Consider the following 12275-nt stretch of genomic DNA (forward strand, 5'->3'; position numbering starts at 1 on the left):
TAATTAAATTATAACTAAACTCTAAATGATACACAATTAAGTGTGAACTGACCCACTAAATGTGTGAAATAAAATGAATTGATCCTCAAAATATAAATAATCCCACCTAAAATTATTCATATACAATTAACAGTCCATCAAAAATGTTGAAATTAACTTTCAAAACTCAAGAATGTTCTTAAAATAAATTAAGATAGAATAAAAGTACACAAAATGAAAATGATTAATAATCGACTATATTAAACAGTGTTTAGGTAGTGCTCAGAAGAGATTAATGTTTGAGGTTGTCGAATTTGTGTAATTGCGTCCTCCATGAACGATACATAGCTCTGAATTTAGATGCTGAGACGTTTTTTGTGTTTGGAGTTTGCGGGTCGTCCGGCCCACGTTCATCCTTAGGAACCATTCTTATATAGTTTTGATAACCCTGTTACATATTAAATCCCACTATCTCCTAATTACTTAACTATATACTTTTAAAGTTAGCTAGTTTTAACAAATTTTAATTGAAAATCTGGTAAAAAAATTGTTATAAATAGAATATATAACAAAATATAAGTGTCCCGAATAGGCCAGATGAAATAGGGTGTATTGATTTAAAAAATACTTTGGTGGCTTTTCCTATAGCGATATCTTTGAGGCGACTGTAAAAACGAGTATTATCATCGTTTAGAGAGGGCTTAGATTTTTTGTTCAGCTCGGTGAGTAGGACCTTAGATATCTCTTCCTTCTCCTTCCTTGACATTTTAATCCCGTCCTTAAACTTCTTTGTTGGGTTCATTATCTCATTCGTCTCCTCGTCATAATAGTTTTCCACACTACTGTTCAAACGCTTTTCGCCTGATTTACACAACTTATCAACAAACCCCTTCTGTACACTGGTCTTACCTAACAAAGGCTTTTCCTCACTAGTCCTACTGTTTGTGTGATTAATGGTGTTCAACGCGTGTTTATATTTAACACGACTGCTTATACTGCCATTATTATCTTCCTCTATTAAACTATCATTTACATTACGCACATTGTCAGCCTTAACAGTGTTATTGGGGTTAACATTATTAGAGTTAACATTACTGTGGGTGAGATTACTAGTGTTAGGATTACTGGTGTTAGTCGTGTTATTGCTATATTTTATACGTGGTGTTAGGGAAGGTTCTGTTGACTTGGTTGAGGTGGTTGTGTTGACGTGGTTGTGAGTGTGGGTGGAGTTGTTTAAAAAGTTGGCGAATGACTTGGGATTATTATCGAGGGGTAGGTCAGAATTGGTGTAGAGGAGCGGTGATAAGAGATCATCGTCCAACACGTTGTTGACGGTGACGGCGTTCTCGGCGTTAGCGTTAATGTTAATCTTGTTGAGATTAAGTTTACTCTCGTGTAACTCGGGGATCGAGTTCTTGTCAATGTAAGAGTCGTTTGGTAAGAACATGAAGTGCGAAGATTTACCAACACCGCCCTCGCTCAACTTGTTTGAACAGTCCAGGTAAGCCTTGTTCGTTCCATAACGCTCACCTCGCTCTAATAACATCAGTGTCGTACGCCCAAATGATGCACCTATGACATAATAAACTCCTCGATAAGCGTATTTATAAACTAATAGTACAATATATTGTTAGCGGTTAGTAGTAACAACAGGAAAGGGAGGATTTTATATTTTTTACTATATATTGCATTTAATGTATATTTAGATCATTTTAACTAATAAAGTTTATAATCAACTCAGTTATTATATTTATAAATAATTAGTATGGTATGAGATTGGTTGATTATTCAGATCAAGATAGTAAAGGATAATTTAAAAAATAGGTAAATGAGTAGGTTGAGTGGTAAATTTACATGATTCGCTGCTTGCAACGTCGGCCCATTTATAGGATCCCATTGTTAACGTTTCCTTCTTTCAGTACTGTGAGCAAGATTGGTAAATGTGTAAAAGGGGCATTTTGGAAGCAAAGTTTAAAAGTGTCCTATCACTGCTTTTAAATAGGTTTTGGTTCAAATAATTTTAAACTTAATTTTTTTGTAAATTTTAACTGTTTGTTCTTATTATTTTCGCTATGTGGCAGTCTCATACCCACCATACTGCTTTCACTATTATTTATTTATTTCCAGCTTTGTTTACTCACCAAAACTCTTCAAACTACATTTTTTACTCCATATTTACCAATTTTATAATTTGGTTCTTTCCTTAAATAACCATATATTACTGTTACGAGTAAACATTAGTAAATACAGTTTAAACCTATATTGTTAGTTGAATGGTGTAAATAAGTAAAATTAGATATTAAGAAGTTTTAAGAAATTTGAAAGATTAATAATGTAGCTGGAATTGGCTGTTCTCGGATGATATTCCATTAGAACATTGCTGTAATTGTTTAGATTTATGTTATCATTTTTGTACATTATGTTCTCCACTCCTCGGTGTAAATTGTAATAATTTGATATTTTACAGTTTTCGTTTATGCTTTCCCATAATTTCTTGTTCAACCTGTTTTTGCCATTTAACGAATTGCCAAGAATGAGAATGTGCGGAATCCCAATCCTCTTAGAATCTAAGAGCTTATTCTTTATCGTATCATTTCTGTCGTCGTACAATACTGTCAAACCCTTCTTCATTAATCCTCGACTTATTTGCCAACCATCTTGTACAACATTTTTTTACATAATTTAAGAATTTATAACTTTATATAATTATTTAAAAAAATAGTTTAATATAGTAGTACCTTTGGTAGTGGAATCTATTATAGTGATATCGTAAGGAGCAACTAGTTGGGGTAGTTTAATTCCAAATTCATCCGAGTAATTGTTAATTAACACATTTAAAAGGCGATTAATACCAATGCCGTAGGAGTTCATGTACAACTTCTCCCTCCTTCTACCGGATACTTCATATTCCAAACCATATGTGTCAGAGTAGCGTGTACCAAACTTAAATAAATGACCAACCTCCAATTCCTAAAGCCAGGTCATTAATATGCCATAGAAATAAATATTGAAAAATAATATAACTAGATGTATAATCAAGGCAAAAGAACACCAAACATTAGTGATTACTTAATTATCTAGTTTCCCTCCTTATGAGCAAAATCTAATTATATGCAGAATAACACTAATTATACTGTGTAATATAATTTAAGGGTTATTTTAAAGTATATGTTTATATTATGTAATGGTATAATACCGTATTTGAATTTTGATCTTGGTTATTGGAATGCTGTACCCTTAACTCGTGTGAAAAGATGTTATTTCTATTACAATTCAATGTGGTAAATTGTAATCCCAGTAGCCTCAGGATATTGACGAAGCATTCAAGCACTAAACTATAGGTGCTATCAGAGCATTGTTCAGAGGAGTGGAGAGAGTATAGATCGAGCATTAAAAACTCCCTTAGCCTTACTTTCCCCTCATTGACCCTTAATTCATCACGAAATTTTGTGTTTATTTGATACAAGAGTACTGGTAGTTGTAGCTTCGATAAAGGAGTCAACTCATTTTTCAACACTACGTTACACAAATCTTCACAGGTTCCAGATAACCTATACTCTAAAGAACCGTTTCTTGATACCTTGAATAACTCACTATCACCCACCGTGTTTCCAGTGTTTGAAACAACATTGTCGGGGTTTAAGAGGGGGAATGACAGCTGAACGGCACCCAATTTGTACAATTCAACATTAAATATATTGCTAATGCGGTTGATAATGCGATGGCCCAGTGGTAAGGTGGTATAAATTCCGGAAGATAATTTTGAGGAAATTGGTAATTTATCAGTTAGAATGAGGTTAGTATTAAATGTATTAGAACGTCGATTTAAAATACCCAAAAGTTCACTATTTACATGAGATTTTAATGGGAAGTTGTTGTTCCCTAGAAACAATTATTTATATAATTATTTGACTATAGAAAGGTAAATAGTGTATGTTGTCGGAAAAAATACTCCTAGAGAATAACTGGTATTAAGGCTGTGCAAAATATCAAAAAAATGGATAAAGTAATAGGAAGAAAAAATGTGTAAAATACCTTTGATGTAATAATTAAAGTGTGTATATAAATTAGTGTATTTGTAGCCTAAAAATAAATTAACGAAATAAACCAAAGGTAACTAGGGGAAGAAATTCATAAATGTGTAAGGGGGGAAATGAAGGAGAAGTTACCGTGAATATCTATTATATAAGAATAATAAAATAATAATAAAATAAAATACATATAATAAATAGAGAATGGGTTGTAAAAAGGTGTAAAAAGTACTAAAATGATAAAGTATCCCCATGTCTATAAAATAATGTTAAAAAAGAATAAAAATTCGTTTTGAATTTTTTTGTTTATTCTATCTTTCAATTCGTTTCGCGTTCTCTGGCGCTCCGAACACTAGAAGATGATGTTTAAAAAATCTATCTAGACATTCCAACCATCTTCAACAATGCACAATTCAACCTTCACATTATTCACAAACACAATTCACACTAATTGACATCCAGCCCATAATAATTAATTCACAGAGAATTCATAGCTATTTTAACCCAACTCTGTTAAATTTTACTAATTTTAGAAATTTCTCCATCTATTTTACTACTTTTTGGCTATAAGAATTGGTTCTCACTCGTTATTCACCACGCCGTTCTATTTTATCCATAATTTTCCTTACTTTTGACTTAATTTTACACTATTCAGGGTTAGTTTAATTTATTATTGTTACTACAGTCCTAATTTATATTTAATTTATTCCTATCTAGAGTGTTGGTCGCCTGTTTTAGCATTTTCTATTCAGCCAAAATATTATTTCAGCACATAAACTAATTGCTTAGGGCTTGATTGTTTATTTTAACTATTGTTTTATGTATTGTGGAGATTTTGAGTATTTATTTTTCTGAAACAAACTAATACCAAACCTAAAGGGAATATTCCAAGCATAAATTAGTATAAGTAGTGAAAAGTATAGTAGTTGCAGGAAAATTTGGAGAAGAGGCATTGGCTCCGTAATGGAAAAGCGTGTATCATATTTTTATGACCCCGATGTTGGCAGTTTTTACTACGGGCCTGGTCACCCGATGAAACCTCAGAGAATTAGAATGGCCCACGCATTGGTGCTCAGCTATGACCTGTACAGACACATGGAAATTTTTAGACCTCACAAGGCTGTAGAGCCAGAGCTTCTTTCATTCCATGACTCCGAATACGTCCATTTTCTCTCGGGTGTGAGTCCCGAAAATTACCGCGACTTCACCTACCAGTTGAAGAGATTTAATGTGGGAGAGGCGACAGACTGCCCAGTTTTCGACGGTTTATACGTATTCCAGCAGTCGTGTTCTGGAGCTTCTATCGACGCGGCACACCGGCTGAACAATCAACAAGCTGATATTTGCGTTAACTGGTCTGGGGGTCTGCACCACGCTAAGAGATCTGAAGCATCTGGTTTCTGCTATCTAAACGATATTGTTCTGGGCATCCTGGAGCTTCTTAAATACCACGCAAGGGTGATGTACATTGATATAGATGTACATCATGGTGATGGTGTCGAAGAAGCCTTTTATGTTACTCATCGTGTTATGACAATAAGTTTCCACAAATTCGGAAACTTTTTCCCTGGCACCGGCGATGTGACTGATGTTGGCGTATCCTCGGGTAAATATTACTCTGTAAACGTGCCTCTAAACGACGGAATTGACGACGAATCTTTCGTAGACCTTTTCAAAGTTGTGGTTGGAAAGTGTGTAGAAGTTTACTGTCCGGGCGCTATAGTGTTACAGTGCGGTGCAGACTCTCTTACTGGAGATCGCCTGGGGCGCTTTAATCTAACCATCAAAGGCCACGCGGCCTGTGTACAATATGTTAGATCACTTAATATTCCTCTTTTGGTCTTGGGAGGTGGTGGTTATACAATAAGAAACGTTGCTCGATGCTGGGCATATGAAACTGGTGTTATTCTCAACAAACATACAGATATGTCAAACCAAATATCTCTCAATGATTACTATGACTACTACGCTCCAGACTTCCAGCTCCACCTGACTCCGTCACAGATGACCAACTATAACACGAAGGAACACCTCGACAAGATTAAAGTGAAGATTCTGGACAACCTGAGGTATGTAGAAAAATCTCCCGGTGTTCAGTTTGCACACGTACCTGCAGACTTCCTTACTCGGGACGATGATGTAGATGAGGATCTTCAAAAACAAATATTCGACGAAGGAGGTGGTATCACTACTTTGTCAACAAGAAAGCGTGTATCTTTAATGACAACCCATAGACTTAGAAGGAGGGACAATAAGGGTGAATTCTATGACTTGCCAGATAGAGACGAGTCCATTCCATTGTAATCATTATTTTTCAATATAATCAATGTCAATATACTAATCATAGTTTATGTATTATATCAAGGTCTATAATTGCAGTATTAGAATTCCAATGTGTAAAATACAAGTAAACATAAAGGACTAGATTTTTATGGTGATTATTTGGATTATTTATTAAATTGTCAATGAATAAATTATAGAATAAGTAGTACAAAATAAGATAAGTTTGGATAACTGTATATAATGGAAATGTGCAGACGATATAAGTGGAATCAAATAGGCCATTAAGATAATCTGATATTAAGATAAACTGGAAATCCTGAACAAAATAAAATATAACTAGTTATAAACTAAGATTAATAGAAGAGTAAGAAAACTTGTAAAACATAAATTAAACATGGATAATTGATATAATTAAGGGGTTTGGGGAAAATCCTAAAAGGATGTAGGGCAGGTAATTCTAGATCCAGTATTATAATTAATCTTTAACAATTTAAAATATTAAAAATTATCCTACTATTTTAATAAAAATTTTGGATTGTAAATAGTCTTAATAGAACGAATTTAAACATCAAAAAAACTATCAAATATCTCAACTGTTAAGAATCTTAATAGAAAAATCGAGATAATGTCTGAAGATCAAGAAATTTCTTCCTCTGTGATCGATTCACATGTTGGTGAATCCAATTCAAATGCACTTAATTCTGACAAGGGTTTAACTATCATTGCTCAAAATGTAAATATTCTTGGTGAATCTAACTCATGTTTACCTAATTCTAACGAGGATTTAACCATCATTGCTCAAAATCCAATTATTCATCATGGATCAAATTCAAATTCACTTAATTCTAACCAGGGTTTAACCATCATTGTAAAAAATCCAATTATTCTTGATGGATCAAATTCAAATTCAAATTCACTTAATTCTAGCCAGACATCCACAATCGAGGCTCAAAATGTAACTATTATTACACCAGAATCCCGTTCAATTATACCTCAACTCAGTTTGGATTTTGGAGTTGACCCTCGATATGCAACTATTTTTGCTAAACAAACACATATTGGAACTAACCAGAATTTTTCCTATGACATTCTTTCTTCAAATGATCCAGAAGTTCAAGAGGAAATTGGAAAGCTTGTGAATGAAGCCAAAATTGATGCAATTAAGAGGTTAATGAACAAGCCCGACAGAACTGATGGTATACCCAATGATGTTTTGGATTATCTGGTATCAAAAATGAGTAAAAATGGGACTACAACAGGTTCTGATAAAACTACTAATGATGATGCACAAAGAAATAATGTTCAATTAATTTCAGTAGATACTAAAGATATACCCTTAGACAAGGTTGATGTCGTATATGGAAATAATTACACAACAATTAAAGCAAAGAAGGGTTTTGGTATTTCTAAATTAACAAAAGCTAATAAATTAATTTGGGAATCAATTTTATCTTCAAAATATGTAATAAAGTTTCTTTTGTACAATGAAGGTGAAAAGTCTTATGCATTCTTATTATTAAATGATATGTCATTGGTATCATTAGAGAGAAAAGATTGGAATGTGTCTTGGAAAATAGTGGCAAACAAGTTTGATTTCAATCATTTGAATATATTAAGGAAAAATGGTTATTTACTTTCACAAGACAAGTTTGCACTTGACTTCCATGAGCATTACTTGGACATTTTCATTCCATTCATTTCAAACGAAATTACCTACTACGATTCACTTGTTTTCAAATATGACGACGGTAACTATCCATTATTTTTATCAGTTGACTTGTTGACTTGTCAGATAACAGTTCATCTGTGTCAAAATAAGATAAACCATAATTTAGCCCAATTTAAGTTGGGACATGAGCTATCTGATGTAGAGAAGCGTGGAGAAGAAGATGTCCCATTTTTGGAAAATATTAGAGAATTTATTAGTAGTATCCATGGACCTAATGAAATGGATGGAATTACTTCATCTGAAAAATTAACAAGTAAATTAAGGGACCGTTATACAAATTCTACAATCACTAAACATTCAAATTCCGATGGTTCTTCATCTCAAAAAAATCAACAGAAATTTGATAGTGAAAGTGCTAACAAATGTGACACTGAAGGTATAAAGATTCATATTGTGGAACTGAATATTAATGTAAGTCGTTCTGAATATTATAATAGAAAATTTAATAGAAATTCTAGGTATTACAGGGCCAATGAAAATGTGCTATTTGATAAAGTAATAGATGGGAAGAAAGTGATTTGGAAAAAGAAGAAAAATAGACTCTTGGCAAAAGAAGTCTACTTTTATTTTGATGATAATGTCAAATGGGTAATAATTCTTTTGAAGAATAATACATTGAAATTCTACCACAAGCCATCAGATACTCGGGAGTGGACTGATGTTTCAACAAAGATGATAAGTACTGATATATTAAAGGTAATTAATAGTAACCTCAGAAAACAATCAAGAATGGATTTGAATTTTGATTTCTTCAGTTCATTTTGTTTAATTGATCTCGGTAACGCTGTTAGTGTAGGTTACAAAGATTATGTTCAGTATTTTAAGGGATATGGAACAGGCCATTCAGATTGGCTATTGTTCGATGTATTGACAAAAAATGTTTACATTATTGAGTTTATTTTGAAGACCCAGAATCAGCTAACCAACCAGCATTAATGCAACTAGAAAATTAAAATAAAGAAACCATAATAATTAAGAAACCTTTAACCAATTATTTGTTACAGCTCCTAAAGTGATTTAATATCGCAAATTAGGCACAAACTGTAAAATAGTTCTCCGAAGGGTTTTGTGGAGTAGGTGTTTTCTAAAATTTTCAGTCTCAATACAATTGTACTGGGCACACAGTTGGTAACTCATATTAACATTAATTTACTACTTTATTCCATACTACTTAATATAATTCACTAGACTTTGATAATTCTACAATTAATAGTATAGTTATTTGTAATGCTAATTTGTGTCTTATTGTTGACTAGTTGTATTAGGTGGGGAATTAAGTCTATCATAAATTAGTGGTAGTTTTGTCACTATCATTCAATCATGCTTAAGAAATCAACTAATATAATTTCAGAGTAGAAAATAAATAATTGTTAAATTAATATTTGAAATTTTGTTAACCTCCACATAGCGAGATTCCATCATTTGAAAAATATCAACTCATATTAACACTAATTTACATTATACTATACTATTTAATATAATTTACTAGAAATTATTATATATTAGAGTAAAATATCTACTCATTACAAAATATTATACCTAATGTGACCAAACTCAATAACTAGTCATATTACATAGATTAATATTTAGTTAATATGTATTTGTGACATTTGGTGTTGGGAGGTGTATCACTACTTTGTCAACAAGAAAGCGTGTATCTTTAATGACAACCCATAGACTTAGAAGGAGGGACAATAAGGGTGAATTCTATGACTTGCCAGATAGAGACGAGTCCATTCCATTGTAATCATTATTTTTCAATATAATCAATGTCAATATACTAATCATAGTTTATGTATTATATCAAGGTCTATAATTGCAGTATTAGAATTCCAATGTGTAAAATACAAGTAAACATAAAGGACTAGATTTTTATGGTGATTATTTGGATTATTTATTAAATTGTCAATGAATAAATTATAGAATAAGTAGTACAAAATAAGATAAGTTTGGATAACTGTATATAATGGAAATGTGCAGACGATATAAGTGGAATCAAATAGGCCATTAAGATAATCTGATATTAAGATAAACTGGAAATCCTGAACAAAATAAAATATAACTAGTTATAAACTAAGATTAATAGAAGAGTAAGAAAACTTGTAAAACATAAATTAAACATGGATAATTGATATAATTAAGGGGTTTGGGGAAAATCCTAAAAGGATGTAGGGCAGGTAATTCTAGATCCAGTATTATAATTAATCTTTAACAATTTAAAATATTAAAAATTATCCTACTATTTTAATAAAAATTTTGGATTGTAAATAGTCTTAATAGGACGAATTTAAACATCAAAAAACTATCAAATATCTCAACTGTTAAGAATCTTAATAGAAAAATCGAGATAATGTCTGAAGATCAAGAAATTTCTTCCTTTCTGATCGATTCATACGTACTTGAATCCAACTCAAATGTACCTAATTCTAACCAGGCATTAACTATCACTGCTCAAAATCTATCTATTATTGGACAATCAAATTCAAGATTGCTAAATCCATTTAGAGGGTCAACTATCATTCCTCAGAACGCAACTATTTTTGCCAAACAAATAGATATTGGTACTAACCTGAAGTTTTCATTTCGGATTCATTCTTCGAATGATCCAGAAGTTAATGAGACAATAGAAAATTTTATGAATGAAGTGGCAATTGATGCAATTGATAGGTTTATAAACAAGCCCGACAGATCTGATGGTATACCCGATGATGTTTTGGATTATCTTCGGTCAAAAGGCATTAAAAATAGGAAGAGTATAATTAGCAATGATATTGCTTATTCATATTTTAAAAAAAATAGATATATTAATGAGTATGTACACGAACCAGAAAAAAATGTTCAATTAATTTCAGTAAATATTGATGATATACCCTTAGACAAAGTTGATGTGGTATATGGAGATAACTATACAACATTGAATGTTAAGAAGGGTTTTGGTATATCTAAATTAACAGATGGGGGAAAAACAATATGGAAATCAAATGAGTCTTCAAAATGTGCCAAACAAGTTCTATTGTACAATAAAGGTGATAAGTACTATGCATTCTTATTATTAAATGATATGAAATTGGTATCATTAGAGAGAACACGTTGGCTTAAAATATGGAAAAGAAAAACAGCCCCAAACAAGTTTAAAATCAAACATTTATATGCTATAAAGTATAACGATTGTGGTGCTTCAATATTCGAGTTCGTTACTGAGTTCGTTGGACATTTTTTGATCATCTTCATGCCATTCCCATCAAAAAGGATTACCTACAATCAGTCACTTGTTTTCGAATATAACGGTAACTATCCATTATTTTTATCAGTTGACTTGTTGACTTGTCAGATAAAAACCCATCTGTGTCAAAATAAGACAAAACATTATTTAGCCCAATTTCAGTTGGGACATGAGCTATCTGATTTAGAGAAGCGTGGAGAAGAAGATATCCCAGTTTTGGAAAATACTGGAGAACTTATTAGTATCCATGAAACTAAAGAAATGGATGAAGGAAATAGTTCTGAAAAATTAACAAATGAATTAAGCGATGGTTATACAAAATCACCAACCACTAAAAATTCAAATTCCGATGGTTCTTTAACTCCAGAAAATCAACAGAAATTTGATAGTGAAAGTGCTAACAATTGTGACACTGAAGGTATAAAGATTCAAATTGTGGAAGTTAATATTAATGAAAGAGATCCTGAATATTATTTTAGAATAGCAGATGGAAATTCTAGGTATTACAGGGCCAATGAAAATGTGCTATTTGATAAAGTAATAGATGGGAAGAAAGTGATTTGGAAAAAGAAGAAAAATGGTCTCTTGGCAAAAGAAGTCTACTTTTATTTTGATGATAATGTCAAATGGGTAATAATTCTTTTGGATAATAATACATTGAAATTCTACCACAAGCCATCAGATGGTGAGGAGTGGACTGATGTTTCAACAAAGATGATAAGTACTGATATATTAAAGGTAATTAATAAAAATTCGGGAAAACAATCAAGAATGGATTTGAATTTTGATTTCTTCAGTTCATTTTGTTTAATTGATCTCGGTAACGCTGTTAGTGTAGGTTACAAAGATTATGTTCAGTATTTTAAGGAATTTGGCATTGAGCATTCAGTTTGGCTATTGTTCGATATTTTGACAAAAAGTGTTCACTTTATGGAGTTTATTTTGGAGACCCAGAATCAGCTAACCAACCAGCATTAATGCAACTAGAAATTTTAAATGAAGAAACCATAATAATTAAGAAACCTTTAAC

The 12275-nt window shown here is 31.9% G+C and overlaps 5 protein-coding genes across 5 annotated transcripts; 3 read left to right on the top strand and 2 right to left on the bottom strand.

The window, feature by feature from the left end:
* Positions 1-271: 271 nt before the first annotated feature.
* On the bottom strand, positions 272-1876 carry TA12750 (uncharacterized protein; the record flags this gene model as incomplete). The annotated part of the gene is made up of 3 exons (XM_947569.1): positions 272-427; positions 608-1551; positions 1834-1876. The coding sequence occupies 3 exons, from the start codon at positions 1874-1876 to the stop codon at positions 272-274; spliced, it is 1143 nt and encodes a 380-aa protein (XP_952662.1).
* A 395-nt stretch (positions 1877-2271) lies between these two features.
* TA12695 (prolyl-t-RNA synthase, putative) lies at positions 2272-4200 on the bottom strand (the record flags this gene model as incomplete). The annotated part of the gene is made up of 5 exons (XM_947570.1): positions 2272-2636; positions 2718-2949; positions 3176-3861; positions 4015-4062; positions 4149-4200. The coding sequence occupies 5 exons, from the start codon at positions 4198-4200 to the stop codon at positions 2272-2274; spliced, it is 1383 nt and encodes a 460-aa protein (XP_952663.1).
* Positions 4201-4973: 773 nt separating this feature from the next.
* Positions 4974-6314, top strand: TA12690 (histone deacetylase, putative; the record flags this gene model as incomplete). The annotated part of the gene is made up of 1 exon (XM_947571.1): positions 4974-6314. The coding sequence occupies one exon, from the start codon at positions 4974-4976 to the stop codon at positions 6312-6314; it is 1341 nt and encodes a 446-aa protein (XP_952664.1).
* A 604-nt stretch (positions 6315-6918) lies between these two features.
* TA12635 (Theileria-specific hypothetical protein family member, putative) lies at positions 6919-8958 on the top strand (the record flags this gene model as incomplete). Its single annotated transcript, XM_947572.1, has 1 exon — positions 6919-8958. The coding sequence occupies one exon, from the start codon at positions 6919-6921 to the stop codon at positions 8956-8958; it is 2040 nt and encodes a 679-aa protein (XP_952665.1).
* A 1414-nt stretch (positions 8959-10372) lies between these two features.
* On the top strand, positions 10373-12223 carry TA12580 (Theileria-specific hypothetical protein family member, putative; the record flags this gene model as incomplete). Its single annotated transcript, XM_947573.1, has 1 exon — positions 10373-12223. One exon carries the CDS (start codon positions 10373-10375, stop codon positions 12221-12223), a length of 1851 nt encoding a protein of 616 aa, XP_952666.1.
* Positions 12224-12275: the final 52 nt, after the last annotated feature.

The sequence above is a fragment of the Theileria annulata genome, chromosome 2 (assembly GCF_000003225.4).
Source record: "Theileria annulata chromosome 2, complete sequence, *** SEQUENCING IN PROGRESS ***".
NCBI lineage: Eukaryota > Apicomplexa > Aconoidasida > Piroplasmida > Theileriidae > Theileria > Theileria annulata.